General features: G+C 39.2%; 3 protein-coding genes across 3 annotated transcripts; all 3 read left to right on the forward strand.

Annotated features, from left to right (window-relative positions):
- Positions 1–360: 360 nt before the first annotated feature.
- On the forward strand, positions 361–1215 carry LOC125582324. The gene has a single exon (XM_048748958.1). It carries the CDS (start codon positions 361–363, stop codon positions 1213–1215), a length of 855 nt encoding a protein of 284 aa, XP_048604915.1.
- A 492-nt stretch (positions 1216–1707) lies between these two features.
- On the forward strand, positions 1708–3871 carry LOC125581660 (aromatic aminotransferase ISS1). Its single transcript, XM_048747488.1, has 9 exons — positions 1708–1726; positions 1787–1857; positions 1952–1999; positions 2214–2342; positions 2429–2488; positions 2574–2730; positions 2812–2977; positions 3064–3172; positions 3254–3871. The coding sequence occupies exons 2-9, from the start codon at positions 1795–1797 to the stop codon at positions 3704–3706; spliced, it is 1185 nt and encodes a 394-aa protein (XP_048603445.1). The 5' UTR covers positions 1708–1726; positions 1787–1794; the 3' UTR covers positions 3707–3871.
- Positions 3872–10274: 6403 nt separating this feature from the next.
- On the forward strand, positions 10275–13059 carry LOC106398529 (katanin p60 ATPase-containing subunit A1). The gene is made up of 7 exons (XM_048747489.1): positions 10275–10547; positions 10773–11274; positions 11454–11651; positions 11849–12093; positions 12180–12338; positions 12409–12496; positions 12569–13059. The coding sequence occupies exons 1-7, from the start codon at positions 10420–10422 to the stop codon at positions 12848–12850; spliced, it is 1602 nt and encodes a 533-aa protein (XP_048603446.1). The 5' UTR covers positions 10275–10419; the 3' UTR covers positions 12851–13059.
- Positions 13060–13542: the final 483 nt, after the last annotated feature.

The raw sequence follows: 13542 nt of genomic DNA on the forward strand, positions 1-13542 counted from the left end.
GTTGTCAGCATTCAGACTTACGGGGAGTTGTTTGAAGGAGATTGAGAGATTATGTTCGGCGTTCTTATGGTCTGGGCCAGAGCTAAAGTCGAGTAAAGCTAAGGTCTGCTGGAAGGATGTTTGTCTGCCAAAAAGGGAAGGGGGATTGGGGCTTAAGCCACTGAAAGAGATCAACATTGCCCTCTGTCTGAAGCTATTGTGGAGATTGTTTTCATCTCGATCTTTGTTATGGGTTAAGTGGATTCACTGCTACTTAATAAGGAAAAGTTCCTTTTGGTCGATGAAAAGTAATGTGGCTACAGGTTCCTGGACGTGGAAAAAATTCTGAAACTTAAAGAGCTTGCAAAATCCTATATAAAGATGGAAGTGAACAATGGAAAATACACATCCTTCTGGTACGATTCTTGGTCTTCTCTAGGTTGTCTCAGAGAATTACTTGGAGATAGAGGTACCGTTATTCTTGGTATCACAGCAAACGCTTTGGTTGAGGATGTGTTGCTCAATCACCGTAGAAGAAGGCACATACTGGGCATTTTCAATGAAGTAGAGTGTGAAATTGAAAAACTGAGAGACATGCATAACCAGGATGATGACGTTCCATTATGGAGGCAAGATGATATCAGGTTTGCAAATCAATTTTCTACAAAGAAAACTTGGTTGTATATGAGACTAGCGCAACCAGAATGTAGATGGAATAAGGGAGTTTGGTTTCCTCAATCATCTCCCAAATTCTCCTTCATGCTATGGGTGGCTGTTAGAAATAGATTGCAAACTTGTGACAGGATGCTGAGGTGGAGTGCATTGACAAATATGTTGTGTGTGTTATGCCAAGAAGAACATGAGACTTGTCAGCACTTATTTTTCAAATGTCGGTATTCTGGTAAAGTATGGAAGGAGCTAGTAGGAGGGATATTGAAGTCAGCGTTTACTCTAGAATGGTCTGAGATTCTAGAAGTTGTTTCTCAGCAAAGGTCTAGCTTCACAGCCATCGAAATGTATTTCCTTGGGTATGCGTTTCAAGCTTTGGTGCATAGTGTATGGAGAGAACGTAATGCTCGAAGGCATGGTGAGCAACCGCGAGAAGACAAAGTCTTGATCAAATGTGTGGATAAATTGATAAGACTGAAGTTGTTAGCAGTTAAGGGGAGGAGTCAAAGATATCTTGAAGAGGGTGTAAGCGCATGGTTTGGATCAAGAATTCAAGGCTCTTCTTAGTATTCAAAATGCTAGTGAAGGTTTACTCAAAAATAGTTTTATCTGTTTATTTGCAAAATCAAAAAAGAGAGGCACTTGAAGTAATAGAAGTTTTGATTGAATAAATTTTACATTCATTCAAAAAAAAAAAAAAGGTGGAAAATCAAGGGCATCAAATGCCAAGGAACCCGAAAGAAAGGGGTTTTTACTTACATTTGGATGTATTAGAGTTAATATAATACGGAGTTAAATTGTGTGGGTGGATTGAATAGAGTGGAGGAGATCCTAACAAAGGCGTTACTCTTTTTGAATAGTTTAATTAAGCTAAAAGTTGATAACTTTTTAAGTAAAAATTAAGGGGGTTGGTGAAGCAGACGAGGACGAAGCACAAGAGGCGTGTTAAACGCTCATTCCTCTGTTTAGAATTAGATTAGGATTCCTTTTTTTTTTTGCATTAGGTCTACTTCAGAATTCTTCTTTACACACACACATATATATATATCTATTGATCGAACAGTTGGTTGGACCCTAATTGCAAAATCTCTCTCCCTTTTTTCCTTCTTCCATCATCTCCTTGAGGTCTCGAGATCAGTTGCGGAAATGGGATCGTTCGGGATGCTTTCGAGGAGAACATTGGGCACTGATACCCCCGTCATGACTCAGGTGTCAACCTCGTACTCCCGAATTGATTCCTGTCTTTTTTTTTTCTATTTATTTGGTTATTGTGAGAAACAGTGTGTTGGTTTTTGCGGTACAGATTCGGAAATTAATGGCGGAATTGACAAACCCCATGTCTCTTGCTCAGGTTCCCTTCCCCCTCTCTCTCCAATTCTTCTTTTTGTTCGCCTCTAGAAATTTGTGTGTGTGTGTGTGTATACTTTGGGTTTCGTGAGTGCTTTTATTTTTGTATGGATGAAAACTGTTGTGTTATTATTAATTAATTAATTAATATGCTGATTCTCTTTTTATGTAAACCAAAAAAAAAAAAAAGAAGAATCCAAATGTTCATGTGATTCCAGGGAGTGGTGCATTGGCAGCCTCCTCAAAAGGCCTTGGATAAGGTCAAGGACATTGTCTGGGATCCGATTGTTAGTTCTTATGGTCCCGACGAAGGTATTCCGGAGCTTAGACACGCTCTTCAGATTAAGGTAAATAATCACATAACACCCTTTCTTGATATTAATATAGTCGGCTATTTCCCTTGTCTGAGCTTTGTTTATTTGTTCTATTAAAGCTGCGTCAAGAAAACAAGCTAACTGAATCAGCAGTGATGGTCACCGCAGGTGCCAATCAGGTGGGTATACCCCCCCGCCCGCTCTTTGTCTCCTCTCTCTTCTTTTAGTCTCACACTCTTGTCTTTTGTTTATTATTAAATGCAGGCGTTTGTGAATCTTGTTCTTGCACTATGCGATCCTGGTGATTCAGTTGTCATGTTCCAGCCCTACTACTTCAATGCCTACATGGCCTTCCAGATGACTGGAGTTACCAACATCATCGTTGGTCCTGGCCATCCTGATACTCTCTACCCCGACGCAGGTTTCTCCTTGACTCTGTGAATCACATTTTTTCATCAACTTTTGAAATTCTGACTCGTGAGTCTTTTTTTTTTTTTGCCAGACTGGTTAGAGAAGACGCTCTCTGAGTCTAAACCGACCCCAAAAGTTGTAACTGTTGTGAATCCTGGTAACCCAAGCGGCACCTATGTCCCTGAACCGCTTCTCAAGAGGATTTCAAAGATATGCAAAGATGCAGGGTGTTGGCTGATTGTAGATAACACATACGAGTGAGTTCCTCCTCGACTCATTTGCTATGATTTGAATGTTAATTAGTTTAATTGATGTAATATAAGGGGATTATGAAAATGGGCAGGTATTTCATGTATGATGGTTTAAAACATTGCTGCGTTGAGGGAGACAACATAGTTAACGTCTTCTCCTTCTCCAAAACATATGGCATGATGGGTTGGAGGCTTGGCTATGTGAGTAGTGCCTTTCTGTTTCCAAAATTCTTGATTTATGAAACTTTAATCTTATGAAAACGTTTTGATGGAGTCGCCCAGATAGCTTACTCAGAGAGACTAGATGGGTTTGCGGCAGAGCTCTTGAAAATTCAAGACAACATCCCAATCTGTGCCTCCATAATATCTCAGCGCCTGGCTTTATACGCACTAGAGGAGGGTGCTGGGTGGATAACAGAAAGGGTAAAGGGTCTGGTGAAGAACAGGGAGATTGTTAAAGAGGCGCTTGAGCCGCTGGGGAAGGAGAACGTCAAGGGAGGAGAAGGAGCGATATACTTGTGGGCAAAACTGCCGGAGGAACATGGAGATGATTTCAAGGTGGTGAGGTGGCTGGCTCACCGTCATGGAGTGGTGGTGATCCCGGGCAGTGCAAGTGGTGGTTCAGGGTATGTCAGGGTGTCGTTTGGAGGGTTGAAGGAGGAAGAAATGAGAGCTGCTGCGGAGAGGCTGAGGAAAGGATTAGAGGAGCTGGTTCACCTTGGAATGGTGGAGTGAATTGTTTGTTAAGAAAAGATGGTTACTTTGCGTGTTACTGAAATTATTATAGTTTTTTAAGACTACTAATAAAAGAGTGTTTCTATATCTGATTCAAAGTCATTTTGTATTTAAGATCATTTTGTATTGGAAACTAATTAAATGGTGTGTTCCCTTTAGTGTGTATATACTCTCTTTACTTATTAAAATGAATTTTCCATTCAATAAACAAATCCACAAGTGAAAATGTTGAATTAGATTTATTTGTTCTAACTCTTTGTCAGTAGAACTAGAATCCAAAGGAAAATTCGAGCTTTATCTGATTTGAATATTCCTACTAGCTTGTAGAAGTAGCTATCTAAGTAAAAGCTGCTTTCAAAAGAAGAATAAGGAAGTCTACATTCAAACAAGTTTCGCTGATCCGCGTTGTATTGCAAGCTAACCAAAAGGAAAGAGAAGAGTCATTTTTTGAAGCTATCAGTTCAATCATTCACTCGCTAGGAAGAGGGCGTCTCGCATAACTAGGATAGTGAAATTATTTCTTTTCGGAATCTGCAATTGGTCCGTCTATCTCCTACGAGGAACTACGGCCAAGCTAGTTCTTAGTGAACTTTTCTCTTCGGGACACGGAACTCCCGAAACTTCCTTTCTTGATTCACCCAGAACAAAGCTTGCTCTAATCTTTCTCGTTCGATCCATTCTTCCTAGCGCTCTTCAATCAGATCTATAAATGATGCTGCTTGTGTAGGAATAACTGGAGAACTTCTAATTTCAATGCAGTTGTCAACTAAGAAACATCGGAAGTCCATATGAGTCGGGCTGACATTAACCAATCAGATACCCTCCTCGAAAGGGCCTGAAATCAAACACCCAGCCCTATTAGATATTAGATTAGAGAAGGGATAAGGTCGAGAATGACATTCAAATTGAACAACTGTGTGGTATGGGCTATTGGTTAAGACGTTAAAAATAAGTGGAGGGTAAGATGGCAGGCAATGGACACTCTTATAATCAAACCTGTTACGAAAGTCAAAGAAAGGAGGAGGAGCCGTAATGTTTGAAAATATAAAAAGATGTGGGACCCGCTGCACTATTTGCACAGTAAATTTCTTTCTATATATACGAACGTTTTCGTTCATTTGTAATCATCCCTCAACCTTCTCTTCTCTCTCTAATAAACTCTTTCTATCAGTGTTAAAAATTTCTACGGGTATAAAATTTCGCCCTTATTTAAATTCCTGCGATACAATAAAATATCAGTTCTTTTTATAACACGTTATCAGCACGATCACTCTGCGATTCGAAATACAAATGGCAAAAATCGAGAAACTTCAGTTTCCGGCATTGGAAGTAACTGGGACAAACTACACGGCATGGGTTACAAACATGGAGCTTCATCTAGATTCCGAGGAAATACTCGGAACAATAAAAGACGGCAATATATCAACCTCTCATGAAAAGGCTAAGGCCGTGATATTTCTGAGAAGGCATCTAGATGAAAATCTTACGCATGATTTTGCGAGAACCAAAGATCCCTTAGATCTTTGGAAAGCTCTGAAGGAGAGGTTTGATAACCAAAAGAAAATTACTCTCCCCCATGCACTCGATGAGTGGAAAAATCTACGATTTCAAGATTTTGAAAAAGTGGAAACTTACAATTCCGCTATATTGAGAATAGCGGCGCAATTAGATTATTGTGGTAAGCCTGTCTCGGAAGCAGAAATGCTCGAGAAAACTTACCAAACGTTCCACAAAAATCATTATGTTCTACAAGAACAATATAGAAATTGTGGGTATACGAGGTTCTCTGAACTCGCTGTGGCGCTTATAATAGTGGAAAGAAATAATGAACTCCTCATTAAAAACCACAATGCCCGACCCACGGGAACCAAAGCATTTCCTGAGGTAAACGCAACGGATATAAAAAATCCAGAAAAAGGAAATTATTCCTATCGTGGGCGTGGTCGTGGCCGTGGTCATAATCGTGGTTTTGGTCGTGGTCGTGGTTATCGATTTAACCGCAACCATGAAAGGAGTAACAACCCAAGAGGAAGGGGATCCAACACATGGAATCGATCTGATCGGGTAAAAGGGAAAGAAACCCAAGAAAACCCTACTCATAAAAATGAGAACGTCTGTTACAGATGTGGATCGAAGGGACACTGGTCTCAAGTATGTCGAACTCCTCAGCATCTATGCCAATTGTACCAAGAATCTATTAAAGGCAAGGCAAAAGAAGTAAATCTCAATGAACACCTTGTGGGTACAACATCGACATACCTCGAATCCTCTGACTTTATGGGGGATTTCGATGAGGCCACTCATCAAAATAATTGAAGTGCTTGTACTAATCAAGCTTAATAATGCCTAGTGATGCCATAAAATATTATGTATTTCACTTTCAGAATAATGTTGTATTTCAGAATAACTAATGTATAATTATTGTGTACTTGTTATTAATGCATAATATGTTTACTTATGAAAATTTATTTTCTTTACTGATATTAACTGTGTGTTACAGAAATGGATAAGAAAGCAAATAGAACAACAATTAAGCAAATTGGTAGAGAAATTTGCATACCAGATAGTGGCACAACGCACACTATACTGAAGGATAAAAGATATTTCTCTACTTTAAAGTCAGTAAAAATGACTGTAAACACAATATCAGGTCCTACAGACCTGATCGAAGGAATTGGCAAGGCAAACTTTATGTTGCCTAATGGAACAAAGTTTTCCATAGATAATGCCTTATATTCTCCAAATTCTAAGAGAAATTTGTTGAGTTTCAAAGATATATACCGTCAAGGGTATAACACTCAGTCTGCAACTGAGAATGGAAAGAAGTATTTATATATAACTTCTGAAAAATCAGGCAAAGGCCTTGTACTGGAAAAATTTCCAGAACTTCCTTCTGGATTGCATCACACTTATATTGATGCTATAGAATCACATCTTGTGATCAAAAGAAATCCAGAAGATGTTACATTATGGCATGATCGTCTTGGTCACCCAGACACTACAATGATGCGAAAAATCATTGAAAGCTCACATGGTCATTCAATAAAAACCCAAGATATATACCAAAGTAATAAAATGACATGTGATGCGTGTGCTCTTGGGAAATTAATCATAAGACCATCACCAACCAAAATTGACAAAGAATCACCAAAGTTTTTGGAAAGAATCCAAGGTGATATTTGTGGACCAATACATCCACCGTGTGGACCATTCTACTACTTTATGGTATTAATCGATGCATCGAGTAGATGGTCACATGTTTGTTTGTTATCATCTCGAAATATGGCATTTGCGAGATTTCTAACTCAGATAATCAAATTAAGAGCACAGTTCTCAGATTATCCAATTAAAAGAGTTAGATTAGATTACGCTGGTGAATTCACATCCCAAGCTTTTAATGATTATTGTATGGTATCAGGGATTGAAGTAGAGCATTATGTTGCTCATGTTCATACACAAAATGGTTTAGCAGAATCATTAATTAAACGGCTGCAACTAATTGCAAGGCCATTGATCATGAGATCAAAACTCCCAACATCTATATGGGGACATGCTATTTTGCATGAAGAAGCACTAATTCAGATAAGACCAAGTGCATACCATAGATATTCCCCATTACAGTTAGCATTTGGAAAAGAACCAAATATCTCTCATCTAAAAATCTTTGGTTGTGCGGTTTATATTCCAATAGCACCACCGCAACATACAAAGATGGGACCGCAAAGACGGTTGGGAATATATATTGGCTATGATTCTCCATCAATAATAAGATACCTAGAACCACAAACTGGTGATGTGTTTACGGCACGATTTGCCGATTGTCATTTCAATGAGAAAGAATTCCCAACTCTAGGGGGAAACAATAAACAAGTAGGAAAAGAGATCAAATGGAGTATACCATCGTTATTACACCTTGATCCTCCTACGAAACAGTCAGAACTAGAAGTTCGACGTATCATGCATTTACAAAATATAGCAAATCAGCTACCTGATGCATTTGCTGATACCAAAATGGTAACTAAATCACATATACCCGCTGCAAATACTCCTGCTCGTATTGAAATACCACAAAATGGTGGAACGGCAGTTGATACACGTGAATCAGGAACACGTTTAAAGTGCGGTAGACCTATTGGTTCAAAGGATAAACTTCCTAGAAAACGTAAGGAATGTGAAAAGCATGATACTCCCAAAATAACAGAAAATATTTTGGATGAAGAAAATTGTGAATCTAACGACAATATAAAGCATCTTGAATCTGAAGGAAATCATGAGATTTCTATCAATTACATCCATAATGGAAAGATATGGAAACAAAATGAGATGGATGATATTGATGACGTTTTCTCATACCTTTTAGCAAAGAAAATAAATGAAGAAAACGAAGATCCAGAACCAAAGTCTGTATATGAATGTCAAAAGAGACATGACTGGATAAAATGGAAAGATGCAATTCAAGTCGAACTAGATTCACTTAACAAACGAAATGTATTCGGACCTATTGTGCTCACACCCAAAGATGTAAAACTTGTTGGGTACAAATGGGTGTTTGTCCGAAAAAGAAATGAGAAAAACGAGATTACAAGATACAAAGCTCGTCTCGTAGCCCAAGGTTTCTCTCAAAGGCCAGGAATTGATTATGAGGAAACTTATTCTCCTGTCATGGACGCAATCACATTTAGATTCCTGATGAGCCTAGCGGCCAATGAAAATTTAGAAATGCGTCTCATGGATGTCGTTACGACATATTTATATGGATCATTAGATACTGATATCTATATGAGAATCCCAGATGGATTTAAAATGCCAGAAACGTTAAGTTCCAAACCTAAAGAATTATGTGCAATAAAATTGCAAAGATCATTATATGGGTTAAAACAATCTGGACGAATGTGGTATAATCGTCTTAGTGAACACTTAACAAAAGAAGGATACACGAATGATCCTATATGTCCTTGTGTTTTCATAAAGAAAACAACATCCGGATTTGTGATAATCGCGGTGTACGTTGATGATCTTAATATTATTGGAACTCAAAACGAAATCCAAAAGGCATCAAACTATCTGAAAGGAGAATTTAAGATGAAAGATCACGGGCAGACAAAATATTGTCTAGGATTACAAATTGAGCATTCTCGAAAGGGTATATTTGTACACCAGTCTACATATACCAAACGAGTATTGAAACGCTTTAACATGGATAAAGCAACTCCTCTTAGCACCCCGATGGTCGTTAGATCACTTAATGTTGAAAATGATCCGTTTCGACCATCTGAGGAAAATGAAGAAATACTTGGTCCTGAAACTCCATACTTAAGTGCAATTGGAGCTCTTATGTATCTTGCAAATTGTACTCGACCTTACATATCTTTTGCTGTTAATCTTTTAACGAGATTCAGTTCGTCTCCTACACGAAGACATTGGAATGGAATTAAACATTTTTTTCGTTACCTCCAAGGGACCATTGATTTAGGCTTGTTTTATCCTAAAAGTTCAAAAGGTCAAATGGTTGGTTTTGCAGATGCAGGATATCTTTCGGATCCACACAAAGCCCGATCGCAAACAGAATACGTTTTCACGATCGGAGGCACTACTATATCTTGGCGTTCTCAGAAACAAACGCTCGTGGCTACTTCTTCAAATCATGCTGAGATCATTGCACTCCATGAAGCAAGTAGAGAATGTGTATGGCTAAGATCAATAAGCCGACACATCTGTTCAAGCAGCGGGATTGACGAAAATACGGAGCCAACTATTCTATATGAAGATAATGCAGCATGTGTTGCTCAAACAAAGGACATATATATTAAAAGCGATAGAACGAAACATATACCTCCGAAGTTCTTCTCATATACTCAAGAGCTCAAGAAGAATAAAGAGATTGAAGTAAGATATGTTCGATCATGCGACAATGCAGCCGACCTCTTCACAAAATCACTCCCTACCTCGGTATTCAGAAAACACATCCATAACATTGGAATGCGTCATCAGAAGGATCTATGACTACTTATTCGAGGGGGAGCTTACGTGGTTGTACTCTTTTTACCTTACTATGGTTTTTCCCATTGGGTTTTCCTGGAAAGGTTTTTAACGAGGCAACAAAGACGTTAAGCGAGAGCGGATAGTGACAACGGCCCCCAAGGGGGAGTTTTACGAAAGTCAAAGAAAGGAGGAGGAGCCGTAATGTTTGAAAATATAAAAAAATGTGGGACCCGCTGCACTATTTACACAGTAAATTTCTTTATATATATACGAACGTTTTCGTTCATTTGTAATCATCCCTCAACCTTCTCTTCTCTCTCTAATAAACTCTTTCTATCAGTGTTAAAAATTTCGCCGGATATAAAATTTTGCCATTATTTAAATTCCTGCGATACAATAAAATACAAGTTCTTTTTATAACAAAACCTTCTTTAGTTTGAAATTTTAATTTTTGAAGGAAACAAGAGCATAAAGTTGTAAGGAATCGATGATTTAGCTTTATTGGATTTAAGGTGGGCCGTAAATGGGGCCCGGATCTAATTTGAAATAAACCCGAATAAAGAGAGAGTGGACAATTTACATGACGTCCATCTTCTTCTACATCGTCTTCCACATCGGTTCCAACTTCGCCGACGAGTCTTGTAAATCTGGAGAGCCGAGAGAAGGGTGGGGGAATTTATAGGTCCCGAGATTTGAGAGACTCAAAGAGATTGTGTATTGAAATCGAGGAAATGGGAAGTAATACTAACTCGTTGGCGGGTCTACAAGATCACTTGAAATTAGCGAGAGAATACGCACTAGAAGGATCCTACGACACATCTGTCATCTTCTTCGATGGGGCCCTTGCTCAGATCAACAAGTAACTCTACCTCCTTTCTCTCTTTAATCTACATTTTAATTTGATCAACCCCATTGGCAATTTCTTCGATCCCTAGCTAGTTTGATTCTCTTCGTGTTAGTAATTGGCTTAGTTAAGGCTTAAGATTATGCTTAGAAACTGCAGCATTGGTCAATGAACTGTATGTAGAGAAAGAGAGATAATGAGATTATTTTTTCTGAAGGGATACGACTCTACTGTTTGTAGGCATTTAAACAGCCTTGATGATCCTATGTCGCGGACTAAATGGATGAACGTTAAGAAGGCTATAATGGAAGAGACTGAAGTTGTGAAGCAGTTGGATGCAGAGAGGAGAGCTTTTAAGGAAGCTCCCACTGGTCGTAGTCGTGCTGCTTCTCCCCCTATCAATAGTACCAAATCTTCCTTTGTCTTTCAGCCCTTGGATGAGTATCCTACTTCCTCCTCCTCCTCCGGTGCTCCCATGGATGATCCTGATGTCTGGAGGCCTCCCACCCGTGATGTTTCTACCCGAAGACCCGCCAGGCCTGGTATGCGAAAGTCTCCTCAAGATGGGGCTTGGGCTCGTGGTGGTGGTGGTGGTGGTGGTGCTGGCCCTACTACACGGACTGCTCCACCTTCCCGTGGTGGAAGAGGCAGTAAGTCTGCTGCTGCAAGCGCCCGCTCTTCTGCTACTGCTGCTGCCGGAAAGAAAGGACCTGCCTCCAAATCCACCAAACCCGATTCTACCGTAAGCTTTATGTTTTCCTGCCTTTTAGTGTATGTATGGTTTACTGTAAATAGTTGAAGTTAGCTATGGCGTTTCGGTTCTAACTTCTTATGTATGATGATGATGCTGTGAGTAAGTAGGTTCCACTTAATTGCTATCAACTAATAAAGTTTGTGGCTTTCACGATGATAATCAATCAGAATAGGGATGCTGAAGACGGCAAGTCAAAACGGGGATTGTATGAGGGCCCTGATGAAGACCTGGCTGCTATGCTTGAAAGGGATGTGTTGGACTCTACTCCTGGTGTCCGTTGGGATGATGTTGCAGGTTTGTCTGAAGCCAAAAGGCTGCTTGAGGAGGCTGTTGTCCTTCCTTTATGGATGCCTGAATATTTTCAGGTACTTTGTTTCTTGTGCTCCCAAATATGTATTTATACGTTAAATACTATTTTTAGGCTTTGGAGCAACCAATAAATTATGAAGAGAATGAAAAGTGTCTGTTCATATATTATGTACTTTCAGTCTTAATGTTTTTTTTGTTATCTCCAGTTGTGGAGGATGCTTAATTTGATTGGTCTTTTTTTGTTTCTCTTCAGGGTATTCGGAGACCGTGGAAAGGAGTACTCATGTTTGGTCCTCCTGGAACAGGTAAAACTCTGTTGGCAAAAGCGGTTGCAACAGAATGTGGTACCACCTTCTTCAACGTCTCTTCTGCTACATTAGCTTCAAAATGGCGCGGGGAGAGTGAGCGGATGGTGAGATGTTTGTTTGATCTTGCCAGGGCATATGCTCCAAGCACAATTTTTATTGACGAGATCGACTCTCTTTGCAATTCTCGTGGGTAATTCTCTTGTTCACCACACTGAGACTGATTTGAAGACCGGGTTGAGTCCATGTGTAAATTGATGAATGTGTGTATGGATGTAGGGGTTCTGGAGAGCATGAGTCGTCAAGAAGGGTGAAATCGGAACTCCTAGTCCAAGTAGATGGAGTGAGCAATACAGCGACAAATGAAGATGGAAGTCGCAAAATAGTGATGGTGTTAGCAGCTACCAATTTCCCATGGGACATTGATGAAGCTCTCAGGTACGTATTCTTGTTTGCTCAAATACAATGAGACTGCTGACTGACTCTTGAGCTCGTAATACTCGTGCAGGAGGAGGCTGGAAAAACGTATATACATCCCACTTCCAGATTTAGAAAGTCGCAAGGCTCTTATCAATATCAATCTGAGAACAGTTGAGGTTAGTTTTGTGATATGAATACTAATAATTATCTATGTTTGCTCGATGCAATGTAATGGATGGGTGTTTCAGGTGGCGAGTGATGTAAACATTGAAGATGTGGCTAAGAGAACGGAAGGATACAGTGGAGACGATCTGACAAACGTGTGCAGGGACGCCTCAATGAACGGGATGAGGCGGAAGATAGCAGGGAAAACGAGGGATGAGATAAAGAACATGTCAAAGGACGATATCTCCAACGATCCTGTCGCTATGTGTGATTTCGAAGAGGCCATTAAGAAAGTGCAACCCAGTGTGTCTTCCTCCGATATCGAGAAACAGGAGAAGTGGTTCTCTGAGTTTGGATCTGCTTAAACCCTTGGAACCAACCACTTTTTCTCAGTATTAGTCTCTCAAACCCAAAGAATGTGTGCGCTATTTGTGTTGTTGTTTATATTATTGTTATTTATTAATTTGATCATGTTCTGTTGTTTCTAGTACGTATTTTCCATCCAACTCCGAAGAAATGATTGTATTTTTTTTTTTTCATTGTTTTTGCATGAAGCAACCCTTTCCTTTTAAAATTTCTTTTTTTCTACGTCTCTTTTGGAATGGAGGGTAGTAGTTGAACTTAATTAAAAATAATTCTTTAGAAACTGGATTCAAAATGCTGAACAGCAGGATATTAAATCAGTTAAAACTAAAAACATTGAGTGGAAGAGGTCAGAGTCCGACATATATTATCAAATACGTTAGTGGTGTTTTTGACATAGTTTTTTTTTTAATAATAGAACCTAAATAAGTCAGTTGACAAAAAAAAGAAAGAACCTAAATAAGTCAGATTGATATGAAAGATAGGCGTTATTTCAACGTGGAGTATTATCAACCATGTCAGAAAGGCATTTCAACTCCTTGATTGTGTTGTTATTATATATGTTCGATATTGAATTGACTTAACAGAAAAACGCAAAAGTTAAAACGATTCCGAGTGTCGAAGTATCATTATATATAGGCCTCAGACTTTTATCCGAGATCCGGATTCGATCCGAAATTCGATCCGGATCCGA

Source organism: Brassica napus, chromosome C2 (genome assembly GCF_020379485.1).
Source record: "Brassica napus cultivar Da-Ae chromosome C2, Da-Ae, whole genome shotgun sequence".
NCBI classification, from domain to species: Eukaryota; Viridiplantae; Streptophyta; class Magnoliopsida; order Brassicales; family Brassicaceae; genus Brassica; species Brassica napus.